This window comes from Berghia stephanieae, chromosome 2 (genome assembly GCF_034508935.2).
Source record: "Berghia stephanieae isolate SIO BIC M18660-M18661 chromosome 2, UCSD_Bste_1.3, whole genome shotgun sequence".
Taxonomy (NCBI): Eukaryota; Metazoa; Mollusca; class Gastropoda; order Nudibranchia; family Aeolidiidae; genus Berghia; species Berghia stephanieae.
The window spans coordinates 59811517-59838109 of NC_088361.1; the positions used below are offsets into that span (position 1 = coordinate 59811517).

Genomic DNA, 26593 nt, shown 5'->3' on the forward strand with positions numbered 1-26593 from the left:
TGTAGTATGCTCTTGGAATGTACATCTGTTCCCCATTTTTATTAGTCCCCATTATCTTTCTTTTGTCTTGTGTACGTTTACCTATATATTTTTTTTACACTATCCCATTTTCCTCCTGTTTTCTGGCGCTGAAATGACCTAAATGTGTTGCAAGTGCCGTAGAACCATTGAAAACAAAGCAAACATGCAGTTCTATTATGTAACCTCCCCCCCCCCCCTTCTTTTTTTTCATTTCTTTAAATTCTCTGTCTCTCTATCCACTGACCAGCCCTTAATATTCCTATCATAACCTAGGGATTTTTTTTACTCATTCACAGACGCCATGCTTTCTCTTTATTCATACATCCACGAAGGAGCACACTCGCTACATTTTGTTTATAACGTTCCTCAATTTATTGTTTTGCTGACGAAGGGTTATGCATAGATTGTTTGTACCGTACTGTTTCCAATCGAAGCCTTTCCGTTCAAACGACTTGCAGTACATCCGAGAAAGTATTGACCATGTCTCCAGACCAACGAGAGGGCATAAATATCGAATAACGGTCACCACATCAAGATCAAGCAACGATCTCAGTTCCTTTTACCCATCTTTTTTTATGGTTTAATATCACGTTATGCCCAATGACATCCTCTGGAACCAAAGCTCATTACATGATACTTTCAACAATTGCATTGTTAGATTTCTTTCCTTTCTTTATTGCTGATTTCTACATAGCGAAGGAGAAGAAGAAAAATTATATACAGCACAATATCCACTAAACAGGCTCAAAGTGTCAAGGATTACCAATGAATGAACGAACAGCTGGAAATCGACCGGCTCTTGATTTGTTTATTTTACAAAGGGTCTCTGACCAAGGGCAACACGTCACATGTAGACCGAAACGCATGTTACGCAATATTACAAATTTTTTTCCGGCAGAGACAACGATGCCAGGTACTCATTTTACACCCGAGTACGGTGAGCGAGAGAATGTGAGAAAAGAGTCTTTTCCAAGGACTCAACCATGCGCCGAGCGAGACTTGAACCCAGGAACTTCAGATCCGAGAGCGGTATCATACCACAAAACCACATAGCCGCATAAAATTTAAATAATAATAAGAAGACGACTTAGGCGTGTCATTTTTATACATTTTTGTGGTGTAAGGTAGGCAACTCAAATTGATTTTACTGCCGACATTTCAATGATCATTTGCTGCGTTTGTCCTTATAATAAATCACGCATGTAAGAAAGAGCACAGTCTTTTTATATATATTTATTTATCGCACTGACACTTAGCACCACAGATCGCAACTTTCTTGACATATAATTTGCATACAAAAAAGTCCCCTTATGAATATAATATTGATTTTTACAGTACGGATAAATTACAAAGGATATAAATTAACCAAATCAGGTTAGATAATAGGAATTATATGACGCATTCATACTGTTCATAACAACGAAGAAGAAGAGAACGACTTGCGCGGCTTTGTGTTTGTTTTTAAAAAATAATTTCTTGACGAAAATAGTATATGGAATGAAGCTCAAAAATTAATAGACCAACTCTGACTGGCCAAAATCATGAAATATTGACCAATCAAAAAAGGGATAACGGAGCAGCTAGGTTTGAGTTGTAAATATTCTCCTCAATCCTCAAGCGTGGTAATTCCTACTTTCGGTTTCCCCCCATGTTATCTTGCATTTGCATGGCTCAACACATTATCTAAACAAAATGCCAGAAAAGAATCAATTACGTGAAATCAGCCTTGCCCCAAGTTATGCTGCTGGATCACAGTTTACCAAGTTTTGCTTTTCACATGATTCGAGGTAAACTTCTTTCGACGTACCAGCAAGATATGAAGTGAATAGAAAAGTGCCAGAAGACAATAGAGAATAAAAAATTTTTTTCCGCGGCGGTGGTGGGGTTTGAACCTGCGACCTTATTGGTACGACAACTCCGCCTGGCAGGTGAGAGCGTGGCTCTACCGTGTGAGCTATCCACGAACACAAAAATATTCGTTTCAAACCCAAAGTCATTTCTAGATCCCTCTCTCACCCACTTCTTGAGATCGCCGATTCGTTCGCCACCATCGCGAAGTAATTTTGACCAGCAGTTAAGCTTAATAGCCAATATTCTCATCACAAACATATAACATAGAAACGATTGAGACATTGAGTATGCTCCGGTGTATGGGGTGAATTTTTAATTCAGAAAAGTGAGTGGAGCAGGCACTTATGTTGGTAACAAGAAGATATGAAGTGAATAGAAAAGTGCCAGAAGACAATAGAGAATAAATATTGTCTTCTGGCACTTTTCTATTCACTTCATATCTTGTTGTTACCAACATAAGTGCCTGCTCCACTCACTTTTCTGAATTAAAAATTCACCCCATACACCGGAGCATACTCAATGTCTCAATCGTTTCTATGTTATATGTTTGTGATGAGAATATTGGCTATTAAGCTTAACTGCTGGTCAAAATTACTTCGCGATGGTGGCGAACGAATCGGCGATCTCAAGAAGTGGGTGAGAGAGGGATCTAGAAATGACTTTGGGTTTGAAACGAATATTTTTGTGTTCGTGGACAGCTCACACGGTAGAGCCACGCTCTCACCTGCCAGGCGGAGTTGTCGTACCAATAAGGTCGCAGGTTCAAACCCCACCACCGCCGCGGAAAAAAAATTTTTTTTATTCTCTATTGTCTTCTGGCACTTTTCTATTCACTTCATATCTTGTTGTTTTCGACGTACCCTAACCTAAACAAAGTACACAAAAAAAAGTAATTTTATATTTGTAAAATTTTGACCCAACTGGGATGATGGGGATGGGACTTGAAATTGAAATATCTAATTTGATACTTTGAAACCTTGTTTCTCGACGACAGTTGGTTCCCAAAGTTATTGATAATTATAGGCCTTTTATGTTGAAAATTGCAGTCATTTTTGTTACAGCGATTCTCAGTCTGTGATCTCTCGCGCTGGCTGCGTTCCAACCCGAGTTCCTGCATCTCGAATCTCGGGCGGAGATCTGAAAAGTTTTGGTTTTACAATGATTTGCAGCCCTTTGATTATATTTTAGTGATTAGATATGGAATTTAACTTAGTTGCAAGGCCCAATAAATATCACTATTAAAGATAGGTTCATTTTAAATATTTTTATAAGGGCTGCGGCTATTCCGACCAGAATAGTCGTCGGTGGCTATGACTATGATGCGGACTCAAATTCCAATGCGCATGTGCAATCAGCGGATTATTCGGACTCAATCTGAATAGTCTCCCGTTGCAGTATAGTTTTTGTTTGTTTTTTTAAAAGAATTTAAAATTTAAAATATTTTAATTAATACTATCGATAATTAGGCTACATAAAATTAATGCAAATCAAAATTGTCAAAATTACGATTTTAGGCTAAAATTTTAATTTTGACAATTTTGATTTGCATTAATTTTATGTAACGAAGTGGTTATTCAGAGTCGACTCTGGATAACTGTAGGCAGTTATTCAGAGTCGACTCTGGATAACTGTAGATGGTTATTCAGCAGAGTCGACCCTGGATAACCATGTGCACAGATATTTAGAGCCGAGTAGCCTATCGAATTATCGAGTTGAGTTCTTGCGAGATGAGTTTCTTTCAATTTGATACCAGTTTACTACGGTTATTTTGTGACTTTGGCAATTTTAGTGCCAAATTCTTAAAACTTGGCGATTTTTCAACTTCAGTCGCTTATAAATAAGAATCTTTAATCAATTGCAAAACATATTCCATCAACAAAGCAAATTTCAATAAGCTTGTAAACAATCATTTCTTAAATCGATCAGCCTAACTTATTATCTCTCTATTACCAAATGATATCTATAAACATAATATGAAGATAGAAGGGTGGCTGAGAGAGAGAGAGAATTAATGAATTGATTTTTATTTTTTTATTAATTGTTTTATAAAATTAGACACAAGTTGTAATGAATTCTATTAACAAATTCAGAACAATCAAACAAAAACAAAACAAAACTTAAAAAGGAAGAAAAAAAATATAAACCTTATAAAATCGCCAAATGAATGTATTATGTTACAGCTAAAAAGTACACAAGTATTTACACCCATTTGCTCCATCCCCTTCCCTTTCGATCATCTTCTTATTCATGGCCACCATGTGTCTTGTGCTGCCTTTGACATTTGGCGCCAGCGTGTCTAGACTAACGTCATAAATAAAGGAGTGTCACCAAAATTCATGCAACTGAGCAGAGGTGTCAAAAAATGATAGAAGGCATATTATTGTTTTTTTCCCCCTGAACTACCACTGAGCAGAAAATGTTTGACATGACAAAATACAACGGAACATTTATGAACAAATCCTAAAATCCCAGAAATCCGCGGTCCCCACTATATTTTTAAAAATATTTTGTTGTTTTTTTTTTGTTTTATTTTCAAAATCTCGACAATTTGCAAAAAATTGCAAATTTTGCGGCCGCAATGCAAATCACCGATGCAAAAAACTGCCATGACAGAAGAGACAAGAAAATACCAAAAAGTAAAACGATTTTTTCCCCGTAGGGTTAAACAGAGGTGGGAGAGAAGAAAAAAACAGAAAAACCGTGTGGTTGGTAACTGGAAGTTCATCACTCATAACTGTCTACAGTTATTCAGAGTGGACTCCCCGACTCTGAATAACCGTAGACAGTTATTCAGAGTCGACTCTGAATAACCCCAGCCTTTATGTAATTATCGATAGTATTAATTAAAATATTTTATAGCAACTATCAACAGGTAGTCTAAATCTAAACCCTATGATTCAGACTATAGATATTACAACTTTAATTATACTGCTAACAAGTCACTTATGTTTGTGTTTGTGACAGAGAGAGGACTGTTTCATAGATGTCCTCGCATTGTGTCTCACCTCATACTCATACACTTATCTATTCCCATAAATGAAAATGTGACCCACCCTCCCTCCTTACCAAAGTTCTGGTCCTTGATATGGTTTAATTAAAGTTGTACATTTTAATTTTAACCAGACATCTGTTTAGTTTAATGAATAAACTCCACATGCAAGATAATTTAAAGATTTGATCGAGGAGAAACATGTCTAAAAATATTTTGTTCAATACCCTCTCACTTTTTCCCCCTTGGTACTGTGATATTTGATTCTCACCCATTTTTATCTGCATTTTAATCAACTATATTTTACCTCAGGTATTTATTTTGTTGTTGTGGATCAATCATCAAAGTATTTAACACAAAGAATGGCGAGTTGCTTCATGATTTGATTGGACATGATGCTATTGTGACCGGAGTCGCTGTCAATCCAACAAATGTTTTACAGGTACTGATCAGTTCTCTTATTCGTCAAAGCAATTTTAATGCAATGAATGGTGTTAAACTTCTGTAGATATTAAATACGTTGAAACTCTGTTTTTACTTTTGAGAGAGAAAAATCTTTAAAATTTGGGAACTTCCATGTTACATTTTTTATTTATTGTTCATTTTTCAAATTCATTATTTTGATTATTGTTATAATAAACTTGCTCATTGTGGACAATAAAAATAATACATCGTATTTGTCGAGCGCTCTACCATATCATGAGGAAGTGCTCAGAGCACTATACAGTGGCATCAACAATTCAATTAGGAAAAAGTCAAGGACTTTAGATGTTTTTTATACATGTCTTTCAATAAACAATGCAGAAATTCTTTTGGAAGTTTGTTCCAGAGGGTTGGGACGTTTTAGAAAAAGATCATCCCCCACGTGACATGTAAGAGAGCTCTTTCCTTGAGTAACAAGCAATTTTTCATCAGATTGGGTTGGTGTATAAAACTACAGTTTATCATATAAAGATAAGTTGGTTGACATGTGTTGAGACATTTAAACACGATACCAGATTTTTGTACAATTTCCGCTCCTCAACAGGAAGCTAATGAAGCTCTTTTAGCAGAGGTGATGCATGAATTTTTTTGCTGTGTTTAATATATTATCATCTAGGTAGTGATCATTCTTGTTGGCTTCCTGACGTGAATAATTGATTTAAATCATTGTTTTGTCATTGCTCTGTTTTTCTAGATATATACCTGTTGTGAAGGTGGATATCTGATTGCCTGGGATTATTTAGATGGAGCCAAATTGAAGGTAAGTCACGAAATTCTAAAAATTGTAAGAGAGGAATATTGCCTTTGATAATAGACATGAAATCTGTCAATTTTTTCTCTTTTTATTCAAGTAGGAATAAAGTAATGGTACTTCCTCGTTTTCCTCAAAAAACATAATGTTGACATATTTGCTTATTTATTTACAGATGTTTACAAGTGAGATAAAAAAACAATTTGTTTATAAACTAATGTGTACATTTTTTAAATTCATTTTTTTCAATGCGTTTCCCAGTAATACTTTGTTTATTTTACATTCGATTTGTGGTACTATTCCCAAAAACAGTCCTAGTCCAGAATTTCCTTGAAAAAAAAAAATGAATTTCTTTGCGTGTTATTTTTATTTTTATACAATTATATTAATATTTTAACAGGAAAACTATTTGCACATGCCTTTGTATGGCATTGTGTCGATCAATGATCGAACCGGCTCAGTCATGATGATAGCTCGGACATCACAACAAGAATCTAGTAAGTCATTTGCTTGGATAGCATTATAGCGTTTTAACAGAATCTATTATATTTTCTTTCGTTTACTTATTGTAAAATGATATACTTCATTTAGAAGAGTTTGATCTTTAAATGGGGGTCCCGATAGCTTAATTGGTAGAGCAATCACTTCGCGCAATCAGGGAACCCCTAGATCGATCCGGATGCAGTCGAGATTGGGTAGCTGGGCTTTTCGGTCTGGCGGTAAGTGCTTTGCGATAGACGGGTTTCCTATCTAAAGGGTAACAAATAACAGACAAGTGTCCTATCCAAAAAATAGCAAGCAATGGCTATTGTCCATTTCGCACCACAGAAACCAGGATTAGCTCCGGCTCCATGGACCCAATTGTTCTGAAGTCCTATTTTTGGTGAATATAAATGTGTTATGAGGCAGTGGCTTCACATCTATTTATTTTAATGAAGTTAATTATTAACAACACAAGTATTTGTGTGGTCCTGTAGTGCAGAGGTTGGGTCTCGAACAAACAATACAATCTAAATTAGGCCTAAGGGTTTAATTAAGCCAGCGATTATGGACCTCAACACCATGTCCCCTAGAAAGGCATTTTGCACATAATTTCACTGTCCTACCACAGATGAAAGTTAAATTCATAGTGGATCAGTGTTACATAGATTTAAAAAAAAGAAGTCTATTAGGTTGTGAATATGACCACTATCTACGGACTAGTAGTGAAAGCAATGTGTGCTTATTTGCAGGTCTCATAACCCAAATTGTTATAGGTTCATTGTTGTAATGGAAATACTCTCAAACCAATGCAAAATATTGTCCATTAAACAATGTTAAATCAAGTTCATCATTGTGTTCGGTTGTCAGATTGCAAATACATGTACATAGAAGGGGGAAAAGTATTCCGTTAGAGCCATAAAGCAAAAGTTTATTCTGGTTTCTTTTATGTTTAATAGACAGTTACAAACTACTCTTTGGCAAGATGCTAGTCTATCACAAAGTAATGTCCATCAGATCTTAGTGAAAGATAACTATTTACCGCTGAGAGGATGGTGGGGTAAGAAAAATCTTCAACTGCACCCAGGTTCAATACCAGATAGTTTGCTTGTGAGACAAGTGGTCTATCAACTCTGCTATTGTACCCCTACTTACATGAATACTGTGCCAAAACATAGTTCTTATCGTTTGGTCAATTTACTACCCACTCTTTTTAAATGGATCAAACGCAGTCTGGAAGGCCAAAACTTTTTTATTTTTAGATAAAATTTTACAGATGCAACCTCCAAACTTTAGAAATTATCATAAATTTTGTACCTTTTTATTTTTTGGCTCATAAACCAATCATATCACCAAGTCGTAGATTATCAGAATATCATTTTGCTTCAAATTTTCGAAATTATTTGGACCAACATGGACACAGATTTGTGATTTTTCACTTTTTTGTGCTTTAACTATGATTTTTAAGTTCCACTGATTAAACATTATATTTAAAGCACAAAAAAGTGGGGGGAAAATCAAAAATTACAAGAATGTTAACTATTTGTATGTTGTGCAGAATCAAATCAATTAAATTTAGGGTTGTTACTTGAATAATACTCAGGGACTTAGGAATTCTAAAGATGGATAATAGTATGATAATTCAGTTTTCAAGCTTTTGATTCATTTTTCAGAATATGGCCTGTTGCAATGGACTAGGAAACCTGATCATCCCAATGAGTTTTCTTCTCCCCAAGTGTTGATTCCAAATTGTAACAAGAATCAGAGTTTAGTTTCTTTTGGTTGTATGGTGAGTTTCTTGATCCATCCGAATTAATCTAAATTTGTGTCTTGGGCGTTCCTGTTAATATTTGACACTTGTACAATAATCTTTTTTATTTTCTGTACTTCTTTTAGTTATGCTTGCTACTGTAACGACATTTAATAGTGCAACAGTAGTCCTTAGGAACCGTAGGACCCAGTATGAGTTTATCCCGATAACTATTTTTTAAAATGGACCATTAACAATTGCTTGCCACTTGAGAATGCTAGCCTATCACTAAGTACTTTTAGTTTGTACCAACTGACCCAGTTTTCCATTAGAAAAATCAGAAAATTCCTGAACTCCCTAGAGTGCTCTTCAGTACTATCAGAACCTCCAAATGATGCAACATACTCTATTTACATATTTATTTATTAATTCAATTAATTTTCATGTTGTTTTTCATATTTTGGTTACCAATATTAAATTTGTATTTTTTTTTTTCAGAATTCATTTGCTGCTTCAGCTCAAAAGACAGAATTGACAGTATATTCTATGAAAAGCGGGAAATTAAGAGTGTAAGTATCAGGATTTGTGATGGTAGGTTTGGCGATGTGTCTTGTAGTATGATACTCACCTTTGGATCCCTCTGCTGAGTGGTACATAGTTCAGACCTTGGAAAAGGATCTTTACTCACATTCTCTTTAAGGTGTAAAATGAGAACCTGTCCCCTCCTACATGTTAAGTGTTGTTGGCTAGTGACCCCTTGTAAAGCTCTTTGAGCATGTTGAGTGATTGCATTATTTAAATGCTCAATTTATTAATATATTTTAGGTGGGGATTTTGAAATATAGTGAAGGATCTTAACTTATAATTATTCAATAATTGTATTATTGATAACTCGATGGACACTTTATGGAATGTTAGTGAAAGATCAATGTTAGAAAACCTTGATTCTTAGGAGATATTAAGCTGGCTTTGGTGGCTCCTGGGTACAGCGTTTCTTCCTGTTATTTTTAAAGCGACATAGTATGGGTGGTAATAGTTACAAAACTCTGATCCTGTTGATATTTCCTTGGGTAAGACTTTTTACATTCATTACCCCATTCGTCAGGTGTAAAGAGCTCCTGGTTATAGAGCTAAAGGCTATGACAGATATTGCAAGAGTTCTAATACTAAAAGGATGTCTATGCGACTTGTATATAATGGAAATTTAGTTCCATATGAATGGGGGATTAAATCAAACATTATTAAGTAAATTAAACATGGTGTACCCATGGAAGTGCGAAGTGTTCATTTTTATATTTATTTCCTGAGCTGTTTGAAACTGTAGACTTTAAAAGTACACCCATAAATGAAATCAACTAAATATGCTTAAAATGCTTTATTAGGAGTTCCAGGCCAACAACAATACATCACATGTAAGTATTGACAGGTCACCTGTATAGTGCTTTTACAATTTTTTATGACAGAGCAAGGGTGGAATTCCCCCCCCCCCCCCCCCCCCCATTCCAAGAATTGCGCGAAAATATTTTTTGACCCTCAGATATTGTATTTTGTGCCTCTGGTCCTTGGGGAAAGCACTCGGGAAGATGTATGAAGACTAGCCTGTAGTCAGTAGTGCTCTTTTTGTCTCTCTCTTTGTCAAGATTTGCGCTTTCCCACCCCTGGACAGAGACAATGCTGTTTTTGGTCAGGTATTCATGTTATACCTGAGTGCAGTGAAAGAATGTGAGTGAAGAGCCTTTCCAAGGACTAAGTTCACACCGTCCTAAACAGGACTTGATATACTTCTCCGAAGGCAAGGGTCATACTACAATGTCAGTAATAGAATTTGTAGAATAACGAAAAAGGATTTTGTTCTTTTTTGAAGTTGTTATATTGATTTATTTTTCATTTCTATCACTTCAGTATTTTGATATTGTTTTTTTTTAAATTACAGATTGGCAGATTCAGACACTTATAACAAGGACAAACATATCACCTGTGTTGCATGTCAACCAAATGAACACTGTATTGCTGTTGGTTTAGAGAATGGTCGCATCCTTTTCTGGTTAGTCTCTGATTTTGCATTTTTTCTCAATCAATTACATAAGAAAAATGTTTGTTAAAGGTATTTGATTTCACTTCAAAGAGCATTTGATAAATGATAGATACTTAGTAGTTAATCAAAAATACCACTGCTATCATCCCATCATAACATATATATATCTTTCTTTTTTTTTTCTTTTTTTTTTTTAAACGCGTTTTCTGGTAATTCGTATTTATTTATTAGGCGCATATCATAACTATTTTCACATGTCTGTAAGCAAAAACAAAATAGTTCCTGAGCATTTCTCAGAGTTTTAATGCAGGCGATTAAAAAAATAGTCTACTCTACAATGAAGCTGTTGGATTTCACCCATTTCTGTGTAAAAACGTTTTGATAGGTATTCACAAACTATGGGGTTGACCAAATCTGCTGTTTGACAGTATCAGATAGTGGCTCCAGTGTACACCATTTGAAGTTTTTAAAATAATAAAAGGATGCTAACAATCCACTAACATATATATTCAAAACAAAAGCAAAAAACAAAAAAATCTACGAATTTCATATTCTACCCTGACAGCTGACAGAAGAAAGTTTACTTGAAAAAAAATAATTAATAAATAAATAGGTCATGTCTGTTTGACACTTGAAATATTATTTTATTTTGTCTTCTGAATTTAGGTACGACTTTTTTGATAGTAGGGAGTTCAAAAACTCCATGGTCCATTGGCACAGTGTGGCTGTATTGTCTCTAGATTTTTCCCCTGATGGTAAGGAATCCCTTTTTTTCCCCCCTTTTATTTTAAGATTTCTATTTCAAATGTTTATGTTGTAGCAAAGTGATATTAATTATTTATACTTATAGATGTATTCATTTTATATAATTCAAATCGAAAATGCAGTTGAGATTACACTCAGGTCCATTTAATATAAAGTTTTCCAGAAATTAGAGCAAGAATCATGAAAAACTGCAAATTTATGTCTTTATCATAAGGGATTGCAATTTTCTAATCTCCTTCATTTTTAGAGGTACCCAATGTCTTCTTAATTAAGCAGATGTTATTTTTACCAAAACCCATTATACTTTTCAATATAAGTAATGTAATGCCGTTTACTTGTAAAACAAGATGCTCATCGCAATGCTATAAATAAATTATGAAAAATATTTTTAATGTCTGTAAACCACATTGACTATCTCAGGTATGTCCAGAATACCACCAGCCTTGTTCTAGAGCTTTTTTCTTTGTATTGCAAACATTTTGTCCTACCAGGGGCGATCCTTTTAAGTGGAGGCCATGAATGCGTATTTGTTCGTTGGCAAATGAATCACCACCATGAAAAGGACTTCAAGCCTCGAATGGGAGCACCTCTGACAGGAGTATTGAGCTCTCCTGATGGAAATTTATTTGCCACTCGCCATTTAGATAATGGTATGTGATTTATTAAAAAATTTTCAATACTTTTATTTTTGACCACACTCGGTAATAATTAAAATTTTCTGGTTTAGAGTTTGTGAGCCCTCTTTTGATATTAAGACAATCATTATAGCATTAGCAAGGAAGCCTGGATTAGAGCTGGTTTAATGAGGATGGGTTGGTGTTTTTCTTTGATTTCTTCTTTTCTAGTTATGTTCTGCTTAGTTCAGGTTGCAAAGATTGTATGCAGTAGGGAATGGTGATTAAAGTCACCAAATTGATGACATGCCTGACTAAAGCATTGATTTGAGAAGTAAGCTCTTAACAACTCTTTTCAACAATAATTAAATACCATTTTTGTAAAGCTCATGAGATTTTGATACTTGCATGCTCGATCCACAGAAATTCAACTATGTTGGTACTAACTTCATTTTTATTAAGGCATACTCAAATTTCAAACATGTTTTTGGGTTATTTATAAATGTATGGTATATATGCTACTCAATAAAAGTTAAAGATCACTTATTTTAACAGCATCCAAAAAAAATACAAAGAAAATAAAATTGTTCATTCTAAAAGAAACTAGGTCCGTTTGACAATGATTTGAGATGGTGAGTAGAAAAGGTAAATTAAAACTTTATTTGCAACCTTAACGTTATGAGACTCACAACCAAATGTTAATATTTGCATATTATCATCGGTTATGACCACCATCAGCGTTTATGCAGGCAATCCATCGCTGCCTCATAGTCATAACAGGTCTGTCCATGTTGATTTGAGGAATTGCCTGCCATTCTTGAAAGTGAACAACTGGTCCACCACAACCACCACCATTATCACTACCACAACCACCGTCATCATCACTACCACCAATATTTCAGCCACCACATTGTCATCATCACTGCTCCAAACACACTACATCATCATCATCATCACCACTACCACAATACTGCCACCATATCATTATCACTATTACCATTACTGCAACCACCACCATCATCATTACCACCAATACTATAACAACACCTCATGATCGTCATCACTACAACCAACACGACGTCGTCACTACCACCACTACTACTACCTCCAATACCATGCCGTCATCATCATCACTACCACCATAACCACATCATCATTATCATTACCACCACCACCACATCATCACTACCACTACTACATCATCTCCTTCACCACTATTATAACCACCAATATATGATCATTATCTCTTCCAAAAACTACCACTACCACTACCACCACCACATTATCATCACTACTACGACCACCAGCACTACCATGCTGTACTATGTTTAATACTATTAGTAGGCAAAGTACATAGTATAGCCATTTTAAGGTGGTTTTATACACAAAAATACATTTGTAAATAATCTTTAGCTGTGCATACCAACTCTTTTTTTTTCCCTGCCTGGGCTTGTCTATTATGTTTGTGCTCTACTGTATTTATAAGTCTAAGCTGGATGTCTCAATGCTCAAAACCCCTTTGATTAAATATTTTTCTTTTTTGTTATCGCTAGATGAAACATATTAATTTGACTAATTTTCCTTGTTGGTTTGTCATAGCAATATGATTTTCTTATTTCTGTCATACCAGTTATCCAAGTCCTGGATGTCAATTTGAGTGTGCTTCACATTTATCGGGGAATGAGTCATCCCAATTGGAATATTGGTCCTGAAGAGAATCCAATTCCGTCAGGTTTGGTCTATGATCCAAGATCAAGGTGTATTGTTACTAATGGGCTTCCTGGGCACCTGCAATTTTATTCTCTATCCCTTCAGAAGCAACTTTTCAATGTGAGTATCATATGAAAAATGACTGCTCGATAAAATCATGTTCATTTATAATTGTTCAATAATTATAAAGAATTGATAAGATTTATTAAAGTTATTTTAGCTATAATGAATGGCAGTAATAATTGTTAGTCTTTGTTTCTCAAGTGGGTTTATTTAAAATGGTTGTAAAACATCCCCTATACTGTTCTTTCCCAACCACAACTAAAAAGCTGTAGGTATTGGAAGATAATTTAATCCCCCTGAAGTGACAATGTCACATATAAACAATATGTTAAACATTATGAGGAAGAAAATGCTTTTTTTTTTGTTTCTTATTTTAGAGGGTTCATGAATTAGGTCATTTTTCAAAAGAATAATTTTCTGAGGCATGACTTAACATGGACACTGAAATGGATGGTTATATGACAGATGATTTGCGATATTAAATTCATTTTTAAGGGGCGGTTTGGGTCTAATTATTAGGAAAATCCTTCAAAAATTTGATTTTGAGATTTTGGTGGAAAATGATGTTTTATTATCTTAGAAATATTATAAGTGAAGTCCAAATTCTTAAAGTAGACTATAAAGGCACGAAAAACACAGTCGAAAATGGTTCAGGTAGTAAGAAATGTATGAAAAACGGGAAGCCATTTTGCTATTTTCTCAATTTGTCATTTTTCTAAGGGTATGGGAAACTGTGTCAAACGTTTCTCAAAATCTGTTCAATGAAATTGTCTGAAAATTTCCACAGTTATCACAGAGATAATCTATTATGTCACCATAGAGAGATTTTTTTGATAAGATATGTGAATTTTAAATTATAATCCTAAATCTGAATTTTTTACATCAATTTTGTCATAACATTTTGATTCTCAACTTTGTAATGTTCCAATAAAAATTCTATAAGCTAAAGCCGGAAAATCTCTAAGGTACAATGTTGACAAGAGTGAAGAATATGGAGGTCATTCCTTCATTAGTTTTTGTGGAACGTTTGCCACAAGATTGTTATATTTTTTGATGTCTGACCCCCAAATTAGATCGCAAAATGGGTTTCAACACAGATAATTAAAAATTTTCACCATAAATGTTGTTTTTAACCTATATTGACGATACAGAATTATTAAAACCGCCCAATATAGGTAATTAAATTATTTTTAGAAAAGACCCAAACCGCCCCTTAAGTGAAGTATATAAAATATTAACTTGCAACTCGAATGATTTTAACTTTTTTGTTTCTGGTCAAATTACGTATATCAATTGAAGTTGCAGGGTGATCTGTGTAAACAAGAAGTGACCCAATTATCCTCTCTATTAATGAGCCTTGTCATGTAGATTCAAGGGTGCCAGATGAGACTAAAATTATGGGATAATTAAACTGCAAACTCACCTATTGTTCTATTCCATTTGTACAAATGCGTCTCATCATCGACTATAATTGTTTGACCTTATTGATCAAAAAAAAAGAAAAGAGCACACATGATGTCTTTTGTTTTTGTGTATTCATTTTGACAGAGAAGATAAAAGAGTCCATGACACAGAGTCATCATATGGTAGCCGGAGTATGAGCAATTAGTTGTTTTGGCACTATTTACGATTTGGTTATTGAAAGACATTACAGAAATGAATTGACAGGCCAATTAATATATTTTTTATTTCCTATTGAATTTCACAAGCAATTTTGAAATATAATTTTGTAAACTATTTCCAATCCCGTTTTTAAAAAATGAATATTTCTTTGAATCATTACCTTCCAGATTATTTTTATTCGCAAACTTCTGATTATAAGACATCTTAATAGCTAGCAAGGGCCAGTATTATAATCAATGAACCTATAATCTCTATTGTGGATGACAGTTTCTTTGAATTTTTGAAGCATTCTAAGGGTTTAGGGAAGTCAGATAAGAGTAGAGAAAAATATAAATTAGCTAAAAAATCAAAGAATTTCAAGGGGCTGTTCCTTTTCTCCTCACTCAATAATTTTCTTTTATTCTTTTCACTTCAATAGCTGGACATTGTAGGACAGAATTATATTTCCCCTGAAAACCTGAACCGGCCTCCAGTTGTGACGCATGTGAAGAGAGCAGCTGTAAGTCAAGATGGACAGTGGCTTGCCTCGTTTGAAATGTGGAATGATGGTTCTTTTACACCTGAATTACGACTCAAGTTTTGGCATTACAGTAGTCAAGAGCAAACGTAATTTTGATTTTCATCAGTTGTGTCCAATAAAAAAAAAAAGAAAAAAATTTGTTTTGCTCTTTTTTTGTCTTTTGTTTTTTTCCCCCTTTTTAATGAAACATTCATGTAACTCATATACTGCTGTTTTAATGTAATTTTATTATGTATAGCGGCCAACTGTCCCGATAAAATCAGAAATGTCCCAATTTTGTAATCTGGAGAAAACTTTTAAAAGAAAAATTGGACCATGCTGATTGTTTATATGTATGGAAATGACCCTTGCATGTCTCAGGATTATGTTTTTTTTTTTTTTACAAATAAAGGAACATTAAAGGCTCTAAATCTATATTGTATTATTTAATAATCCAAACATACTGCTATTTTGGGTCATGATGGTATTGTGTACAAGGGTGTCCCAATTTAGCTCTTTGAAAAGTTGGCCTCTATGTATTATGTGATTATTTCAAGCCTAGAGACTTTAAACAGAACTACCGCTTAAACAGATTTATTTTGAGACATGATTGGGCAAATTATTTTTTTGCCTTCCAGGTTGCAGTTTTTAAATAAAAAATTTAAAAGATAACTGGTTAAAATATTGTAATTTTTGCAAGAGATGGATATGTGATCTAATTGAATTTCATTAAATTAATCTTATAGTGGTTTAGTGTGTTGAAAAAAACCAGACTATTTTTTTTGCCTTTCTATTCACTGAACGTACTCTAAGAGTAAGAGCTTTACAAGTGGTCTCTAACCAACAGCAACCCATAATCTTTAGGATGAGGCACAGTGCCTGTCAGGTGATTTTACAATTATTGCCTTTTTTGTCAGAGACAACTCTTACTGGCCTGGTACTCATTTTACACATGGGTACAGTGAGAAAATGTTGAGTAAAGAGCCCTTTCCAAGGACTCAACTTTGCATCGATCAAAGCGGGACTTGAATCCAGGACCTGCCCGTCCCAAGGCGAGTGTTATACCACAAGGCAACTAGACTGCAAAGTAAAATGTTCTATCAATATTGGGGGATCTGTGTACCAATAATTATACTGAAGTATACCTGCAGTAGGAGGAACGAATTATGTACTACAATTTTTCCAATCATCAATTTTACTGAGAAGTGCGTTAACAGTGTTCCTTAATTTATTTCAGGTATGTTCTCAACACAGTCGTAGAGTCACCACATGAATCAGAAGTCAACAGTCTGTGTTTTCGGCCATCACCTCCACCATCTTTAAACCTTAACCCTGCTCCAATATTGATTACAACAGGTGCAGATCGTTGCTTCAAATTGTGGACGCTGATTGATGATACTGATATCTACAGTGAGTATCTGTCACTCGTAAATAATGATGAAACATCCAAGCCTAATTTCTTCAATAGAGAGTTTATGATTTTCAGCTCCTTTGCCGGTTCATAACTTTAAAGGATTTCCCTGAAAATAAAATGTGTGCTATACTAAAGGATTCATAATTTTGTCTTTGAGAATTGATTCTATAATTTTACATAAAAATTTGTTAAACTGATATTCTGAAATCTCTAGGTCTTTTCTATTACCTTTGATAAATGACACTTTCGTTGGCTAATATCCAGTTCTCTAGAATTTTACCTGCCAGTAGAAATCTGTTAAATAAGATTGAAAGGGTTATTTATGATGGAATTTTCCAGAGTAAAGGAGGATAAAGATCACCCAGACCAATGCTCTATGTAACACAAAGTGTTACTAAATTTCAATAACTTTATTTTCCGAAACATACATCAGTGGTATAATTCCCATTGTCGTCATTGTCAACAAATGGGGTATTAATATTAGCATGGCATACATGCCGAATCTTACGAATTTTCTGTAATTTTACGAATTTTAGACAAATTTCATGACCAAATACTAAATTTTATGGAAAATGACGAATTTTTAATTCTTAGTAATGCTTAAGTGATAATAAAAATGATAATTATGATAAGAAGAAGAACAACAACAATAACTACTACTACTAATACTACTACTATTACTACTACTTTAATAATGATGATAATGATAATAATAATAATATTGTGGTTGTTCATACACAATTTCAGAAATTACGAATTTCCTTGTCAAATTACTAAAATTTGACATTAAAATTACTAAATTTGAAGTTTTCAATTTGGCATGTCCGGCATGGTCCTCATTTACAAAAACAATACTATTATTGTTATTATAATAATAATTATTATTATTATTATTGTAAGTACTGTTATTATTATTATTATTGTAAGTATTGGTGTTATTACCATTGCAGTATATTTTGTGGTTATTAATGGTATAGTTTTATTTATTGGTTTCATTCACCATTTTTTTTTCGTATATGTTGCCATCAAATTTTATGATTTATTGACGAAAGCCTCGAGAGTGAATAAACTTGGTAAACTTAGTATCTTGTGAGATGTGCTAAAATGGCATCAACAAGACATTGAACTGGCAATTAATGTGACAGGTGTGAAAGACTGAAAGGTGAATAAAAGTAGGAAAGTGTTCCTTGTAAAGCAATCTGAATTTATTTATTACACTTCTAAAATATGTGATCTTTTGAAACATTGTGAGGGTGTTTATGAACCAAATTTGGATTCAGGTGGTTCTATTGCAAGATGATTCAATTAAGATGACATTGGTCTGGTATCTACTCATTAAAAACGGTGCATTGTATACAATGATTAATCCTGTGTTGAAAATTAAAATTATGTTTGTTTTTTAGAATCATGTAAATGTTTTTCAATACAAGGATAAAAAGCTAGTGCATTTTCAAAATGAAAAAGAGCCCAAAAAATAAAATCTTTAAAATTGTAATCAATAAATTTCATGTTCTATTCTCTAATTTCAGGAGTAAACACTCGATGGAATTGTGATTCAGTTGGGTTTTACAGAGATATGGAAACTCGTTGTGCTGATTTTTCCTTTGATGGTTCATCTCTTGCTGTCGCATTTGAGCATTTGGTGACAGTTTGGGATCCTGAAAGAAATGTTGTTCGTACAACCCTTTCAAATAAGACACAAGACAAGCAAATCATTAAGTGAGTTGAGATGAAGAGATATGATTCATGGGTGCAAGAGTGCCAGCTACTGCCGGCCGATTGGATTACCGAAAAAAACGTCGCCGGCTTTTCGCGATTTGGATTTGATTTATTTTTTTAAATTTTTTTTTGTGACAAGAAACTTAACAAATTACTCCATTACAACCTTTGGATTAAACATACAACAATTGTGGACTACTATTATGAAGACTAGATGCTGAGAACAAGACTTCAAATGACGAGGTGAAGTTCGTGAATCTTGCAGGCTTTTTCAGATTATATGTCTGGTCATAAGTAGACTTGCAGGCTTTTTGAGGTCCAGTTGCTTGCACCCATATATGAATTTCTTAGGTTCATACCTCAAAAATGTCATGGTGATTAGACATCATGAAGTGATTTAAATGCTGATCCCAGAGTAGTAAAACCTTCTGCTCTAATCACATTCTTTCTCCCGCTGATCTCCTTCATTGAGGTGTACTACATTTGGACACAGAAAAGGATTAGCTGATTGTATTGTCTTGGATAGGTGTTTTTTGTTTTAAATGAATAGGGTTTCATTGTGGCTGGGAACAACACTGCTGTCAGATTGAAATTTGAAAATGTGTTTATAAAACAATCCAAACAAAGCAGAGAGAAAAATACCAATTTTAAAAAAATAGCCTGGCTCGACTTGGGTTAGAACATCAGCTGAGGTAAGGTCCCCAGTCAAGGCGGGATAAATTTTTATTTTATTTTTATTTCTGCTTTGTATGCATACACATTTTTTCAGTTTCGTTGTTCAAAATATGACTTTTACTTTTTAAAGAATGATTAATGTAAAATGTTGATTTCAATAGTTCGGCTTAATAAATGTGGTGACATGTTAATTATTTATATGTCATTTGAATCTTTTGATTTTAAACATCTTAATTTAGGATAGGAAGAGAGTCCTCATTCATCCTTTGAAATAACTACCTCTTGATTGAAAGTTGACCAACTGCCTCAAAACCAAATTTAATGGGGGGATAAGCGAGATGTCAAAAAAGGGGATTTTAAATTAAAGTGTGCTGAATTTTGAATATTATCACTACTACTACAGCCACTACCTCACATTATAACTGCCACTACTACTACAACCACCATCACCACTACATCATCATCACTACCACTACAACCATCACAGTATCACTATTACCACTACTACAACCACATCATCATCATCACTACTACTATAACCACTACTATGTTATCATGATCACCACCACTACGACAACCATCACTATTACATCATCATCACTACCACTTCTACAGCCACTGCCATCATATCCTTACTACAACCACTCTAAATTATTTATTCATTGTTTTTTTTTTCTTTCTTTTTTCTAGATCCATGAAGTTTGGCCACTACAATTCTCGATTTTTATTGGTTACATTATCAGATCGTCTTTTGACCTCATACAATCTTCTATCTTTAACAGGTAGGTGTATACAGCCCTTTTAAAAGTTTATTTTTACATTTCCATCCACGTATGAAAGCTTGTATCATTCAATAACTCTTCAAATGTTTGTAAGGGGTAAAATTATTGATGTTTCAGCTTATTAGGTGAATAGATTGTTTAAAATAGTCGTCTTTGACTATATTTGTGTGAATTATTGATAAAAGGTCTTATTTTTACCATTTATCATCAATAACATATGAAATTATTTTGCTTTCACAGTGGAATGGAGCTTAGATTTGTACTGCTCGTCAGTGCTTATTTGTGATCCAGCCTCTGACTTGATGGCTACTATTTCACGAACCGGCAACTGTAAGTACTGTGATAGATTTTTCATTATAGGCCTTTGTATTTTATAGAGAACAAAAAAAAAGTCCACAAAGTTAAAATAAAAGGTGTGATTTAATAATAGGATCATTAAGAGCAGAGAGCAACTGTTGATTCTTTTTTTTGGATTGATTATGAACTATATAAACTGTAGTCAGTGATGCCAAAACTCCGGTTTCACCGGAAAAAACTCAGGTCTGGAGCAAAAGATTCCAGGCTCCGGGCAACTTCCGTCAAACTCCAGTGAGGTCAATTTGTTCCAAGGATAACCCCCTGCCCCCTTCCAACCACCACATCATCATCATTGCCACTAGTATTACAACCATCATCACTACCACTACTAATGCAACCACCACCACATCATCATCACTACCACCACTACTACTCCAACCACCACCACCACATCATCATCAGTACCACAACTACTACTACAACCACCACCACCACATCATCATCATCACTACCACTACCACAACTACCATCACCATTACAACCACCACCACCACATCATCATCACTACCACTACTACTACAACCACCACCTCCACCACATCATCATCACGACATCTACTACTACAACCACCACCATATCATCATCACTACCACTACTAGTACAACCACCACCACCATCATTACATAGTCATTACCACTACTACTACAACTACCACCACTTCATCATTACCACTACTACTACAACCACCACCACATCATCACTGCAACTACCACTACTACTACAACCACCACTACCACATCATCACTACAACTTTCCACCACCACATCATCACTACGACTACAATATCACCACCACCACCACATCATCATTACCACTACTAATACAACAACCACCACCACCACTTCATCATCACTACCACTAATACTAACACAACCACCATCACATCATTATCACTACCACTACTGCTACAACAACTACCACATCATCATCACTACCATTTGTAATACAACCACCATCACCATTACATCATCATCACTACAGCCACCACCACATCACCATCACTACCACTGCTACTACAACCACCACCACATCATCACTACCACCACTACTACTACTACTACTACAACCACCACCACCACCACATCATCATCACTACCACTGCTACTACAACCACCACCAACACATCATCATCACTACCACTACTACTACTACAACCACCACAACCACATCAACTAATACTACTACTACTACTACTACTACTACTACTACTACTACTACTACTACCACTACAACATCATCATCATCACTATCACTACTACTACAACCACCACTACCACATCAACATCACTACCACCACCACATCATTATCATCACGACCACAACTACTACAACCACTATACCACCACCATATCATCATCACTAACACTACTACTTCAACCACCACCACCACCACCATATCATCATCACTACCACTACAACTACAACATCAATCACTATCACATCTTCATCATCTCTACCACTATTACTACAACCACCAACACCACATCATCCTCACTACCATCAGTACTACAATCTCTACCATTAGGTTTTGGCACTTTACTTCATTTGAAATAAGGAAACTTGGGGATTGTATTTGGCAATGTGTTTATGTATCATAATATAATTTTAATCAGTTATCAATTTAGAACAATACCATATGTAAACACAATGCCATTCCAATTCCAATTCCTATTTCTTGTGTGCGGAAATTCCTCTTTCGGCATTGAGATTCCTACGAGTGGTGTCTGAAACTCCTGTGAGCCAAAATTAAAGTTGGCGTCTCTGTATAGTCCTTCTTGTGAACTTTCTGAAAAATGTTGTGACGTCATAGGTGAGAGAGGGCAATTATCATTTGTTGTTATTAGAAATGCTCAGATTACGATCTGCCTTAGGGTTTAATCAAATGAACAATACTCTACTCATGACGAATACCGTGATGCACTCTTTAACTTTGAGTCGCATTTCATTTGTATTCTGGTATGGATTTTTGCTTTGTTAACATAAAAAATGGGAACACATTTATGTTAAAAGCATCTGTCACTGAATATATGTAAAATCTAAAATATTTATTCATCAGTGCAATATTAACCACAACAACCTTTTAAAGCATTTTTATATCTTTCAGACCTTATAAGAATATTTCTATGTCCTTTAAAATATCCTTTAAGCATTCCTTTTTTTAAGGTCAGGTGATCTTACGTACATTAGTATAATATTGTTATAGCATTATCATGTTTATATATCTACTCTCTATCAATTATTATAATTATCATCAAAAATTTTTATTGATGTCATCATCACCGTATTTCATTAATTATTAGTGTGTTTTCAAATTTAATTAAAGGTTGATTTTTTTTTTAATAGCAAATTTACCACTTTATGTACTCACAGTACACTACTTAAATATTCAATTCAGTTTTTAATACTGAGTTTTGTGGTCACAACTTGCCTATATATAATCCTGAAATATTTTAAAGATCTGGTTTTTAACAGTAATTATCAAGGATTTCAAACCATGCTGCAAATCAATCATGAATATTGTCTTTTTCTCCATTAGTAACCGTCTTCAAACCAAAGTCGCCTGACGTAATTTACTCCCAGGAAAAGATTACATCAGACCTTGTATATGATGCAGTCTTCATCCCCAACAATCGACCAGAGGACATAGTGAATGTTGGATGGCCAGGAGCCTCACAGCTGTACTTGTACACACAAAAAGATTCCCTATTGATGCTGGACAGGTCTGACAGAGTGAAAAGATTGAATAAGGTGAATCTTTGTAATTTGGCAAGGACCCTTATGCAACCAATACAATTATTATCCTCTCTCTCTCTCTCTCTCTCTCTCTCTCTCTCTCTCTCTCTCTCTCTCTCTCTCTCTCTTCTCTCTTCTCTCTCTCTCTCTCTTTTTTTTTTTTTGACCTACAGAAATTAATTGTGTGTTTTTTTCTACTGACTCCAGGTTAAGATACATCAGAACCTTCCCAAGTCAGGCTTGAGCGTTCTGATGGCAGAGAAAGTTGTCAAAGAAAAGGAAGGTGGAGAGGTGAATGAGACACAAAGAAAATTGCAAGTTGCTGATGACGAATTTGTCTCCACGGTAATTATCTATTTTTATTAACTGATTCATTGGTTTCAAAGTTATGCCGTCTTTTTGCTTGAAATTTTTCCTTTTTTCTTTTTTTTTTTAATAGTCAGTTTTAAATTTCAATTTATTATTCAATACATTGAATTTGAATCATTCTTAAGTCTTAGTTACATTACTTGCTCAAAATTTTTAATTTGCTTTGTCTTGGCTACATTATGTATATGTGTGTGGGTGTGTGTATGTCCATTTTAACCAAGTTCAAGTTCCCTTTCCTCTTCTTCTTACGTTTTTTCTTCTGATATGTAAATGTGTGCGTGTCCTAAAAAAGTGCATTAGTAAATTTTCTAAAAACAGGTGTCTAGATACATGGTCTAAAAAAGAAATATTTATTTTTTTGCAAACATTTATGTCTTTATTTCATTTGTCCTCTTATTCTTTTATATATTTTTTAAACACTTTTACGGTAATTGATATTATGGTGCTTTCAATAATTCGTGAATAAAGATAGTTTTATGTTTCCTTCATCAGATGTTGCACACAAATGAACCCATCTCTGCATTCTGTGACCAATTCATTGACAGACTTTTAGTGAAAAAGTGAGTGTACATTCAATTATTAACAATGTATATAATTGGAGTTTGGAGTTCACTGTCATAATTTTCTTTCTAAAAGAATACAAATGGCACTGTTTACAATATGGTACTTTACAGGTTTTGTGAAGAGTATGCTCCAAAAAATGCAACCTTTGTTCCTGCATGTAATTGTATACATCTGTGATTAAAATGCAATTTTGTAAATCTATGATTAAAATGATTATAAAATATTTTAATACTTTCTTCTTTTTTCTTTTTTTCTCTCTCTCTTCCCCCTCCATTATCCTTTCAAATCCACTGAAACAGGAAGCGGAAAAAATCCAAGAAAGAAGATGATATTTCAGATGAATCCGAGACAGAAGTAAATAAAGATGACAGTGAGGAGACAGTTCCATTGACAAATACCTTCTTTGACTCAGACCTCTCTGAATTTCTTAAAGAGGAGAGTCATACATCTAAAGTCAATGAAACAAAACTAGACAATTTGCTTTCCCAATCATCGGACTGGATACAATGGTGTGCATCACTTAGCATCAAATAGTGTATTAAAACGTACAAGAATGTAAATCATCTCATATGGTGTGTTTCCCAATCAGAGGGTTGATACTGTACGAGTTAACATTGGAACAATTCAAGACAAATTTATACCAAGTGACATTTTGCATCTGGCCTATACAGGGTGTCCTGCAAGAAATCAATCTTAAATATATGAGCTTGATACAATTCTTACTACCTAAAAATTTAAAATATTTACATTTATTGGTAAATTCATTTTTGTTATCATACTTTTCAAAATGAGAACATAATTTATATTTACATTTTTACTTTCTTTTGAAATTATGAAAAGCTAGTATCACACGCGTTTATGGTTGACAAGTGTGCAACATAAACAAATGGGCACAAACTGCATTTGTATGGAGTGGTTTTGTTAAATATGTTCCAAAGCTTTGTCTACTGACTGCTACCTAAAGTCCCCTTCAGTTGTTCTGGAGTTCAGGATTATTCTGTTCCAGGCTGGATACGCTTTCCCTTGTGAGATTGGGAAATGTTCAATTATAAAAGTAATGCACAATCATTCTGAAAATGATGTCATTAGTGAATTAATTATATTCTTTAATTTGTTTAATTTAATTTCAATTATGTTAGGTTAAGTGCAGATATTGTATGTCTCATCGATGGCATCAATTTTTAAATTGGACATGTCTTAATTCTGGTTGTTCTAAATGATCATTGGGTTTATTGACTGTTCGTTCATTCGTATCTATCATAAAATTCTGTAAATAAGATTGTCATGTTAAATAATTGGTCATACTATATGAAACAAAACAGTAAAAATAAAAAAAAAGCAATAAAATGAAACCCATCAATAAACAGTTTTTGTTTTGCTCTCTCTCTCTCTCTCTCTCTTGTATCAGGGTTGGGTTCAAATATTCTAGTGACTTAATTTTACATTTTTCTTTGCTCAAATTCATCGCCTGGGGCCTTAGGGAAAACTCAAATGCTTCTACTTCTAAGAGAGATCATATTTAAGAAAAACAGTTTGAGTAGGGGTCGTGTTCTAATCCATTTTCCTACTAAATCTTGTAATGTTCTAAACAGAGTGGCATTGCATTAGCACCCGGTAGATTCAGATTTGAGTAGGCATTCTAGCACGCTTTCAGTAGTTGCCATAAAGCGTGTTAGAATCTGAGCGTGCCAAAATCTGATGATCTTACTTACTTTTCCGAACCAGCGACCACCTGAGGTCTAGCCCTTCGGTCTTGTGCCATGGCGTAGAAGTTAGACATCTTTTGTAGTTGTTCCAGGTGACTATAAAGTGTGTTACTGATGCATGGATTTGGTGGGAGGAGTGTGCATCTCAGGTCTTCAAGAGGTTGACATTCAAGCAAGTGGTGTGTTACTGTTTCATATGGGGCAGGAAGGGGATGCTATGTCTTACTTTATCTTGGGTGCTTTAATTGTAATTCTAGAACTTTTTACTATCCCATTTTCTTCCTTTTTACTTGCGCTGATATAACCTAAATGTGTTGCAAGCGCTGTAAAACCCTTAAAACCATAAAAACAAAACACATGTTTTTATTTCTTCTTGTTTCTTCTATGAGGTTAGTCTTTATTTTTGGAAGTTTTAGTTCGGCGTATGGAGGTCATCTCCCGACCTTCATGTTAAATGTTTCTGTTGACCAGGGGCTTTGAGCACGTTTAGTGGATATTGCGCTATATAAAAGTTCATTTTTAAAATTTTAGATGGGTGACATTGCTTGCAAAACACTTACCGATGTGATTCGTCATTGATAAAGGCAGATATCAAATTACTCGAGCCATGTGGGAATAATAAACTGGTACAGTAATAGAC

The 26593-nt window shown here is 34.4% G+C and overlaps 1 protein-coding gene across 1 annotated transcript; it reads left to right on the forward strand.

Moving 5' to 3' along the window:
* The first annotated feature begins 1609 nt into the window (after positions 1–1609).
* On the forward strand, positions 1610–25611 carry LOC144965254 (WD repeat-containing protein 75-like). The gene is made up of 19 exons (XM_078900398.1): positions 1610–1808; positions 5174–5303; positions 6039–6104; positions 6496–6592; positions 8249–8364; positions 8824–8894; positions 10259–10369; positions 11027–11115; positions 11617–11775; positions 13370–13569; positions 15554–15741; positions 16872–17044; positions 18578–18767; positions 20133–20224; positions 20465–20554; positions 23118–23329; positions 23522–23659; positions 24176–24243; positions 24547–25611. Exons 1-19 carry the CDS (start codon positions 1714–1716, stop codon positions 24779–24781), a joined length of 2520 nt encoding a protein of 839 aa, XP_078756524.1. The 5' UTR covers positions 1610–1713; the 3' UTR covers positions 24782–25611.
* Positions 25612–26593: the final 982 nt, after the last annotated feature.

Excerpts from the sequence above, each read along its gene's own strand:
- LOC144965254 (XM_078900398.1), top strand. The coding sequence starts at position 1,714 with ATGCCAGAAAAGAATCAATTACGTGAAATCAGCCTTGCCCCAAGTTAT. Across the intron at positions 6,593-8,248 it reads GACATCACAACAAGAATCTA|AATATGGCCTGTTGCAATGG; the intron begins GTAAGTCATTTG and ends TTCATTTTTCAG. Across the intron at positions 8,365-8,823 it reads TAGTTTCTTTTGGTTGTATG|AATTCATTTGCTGCTTCAGC; the intron begins GTGAGTTTCTTG and ends TTTTTTTTTCAG.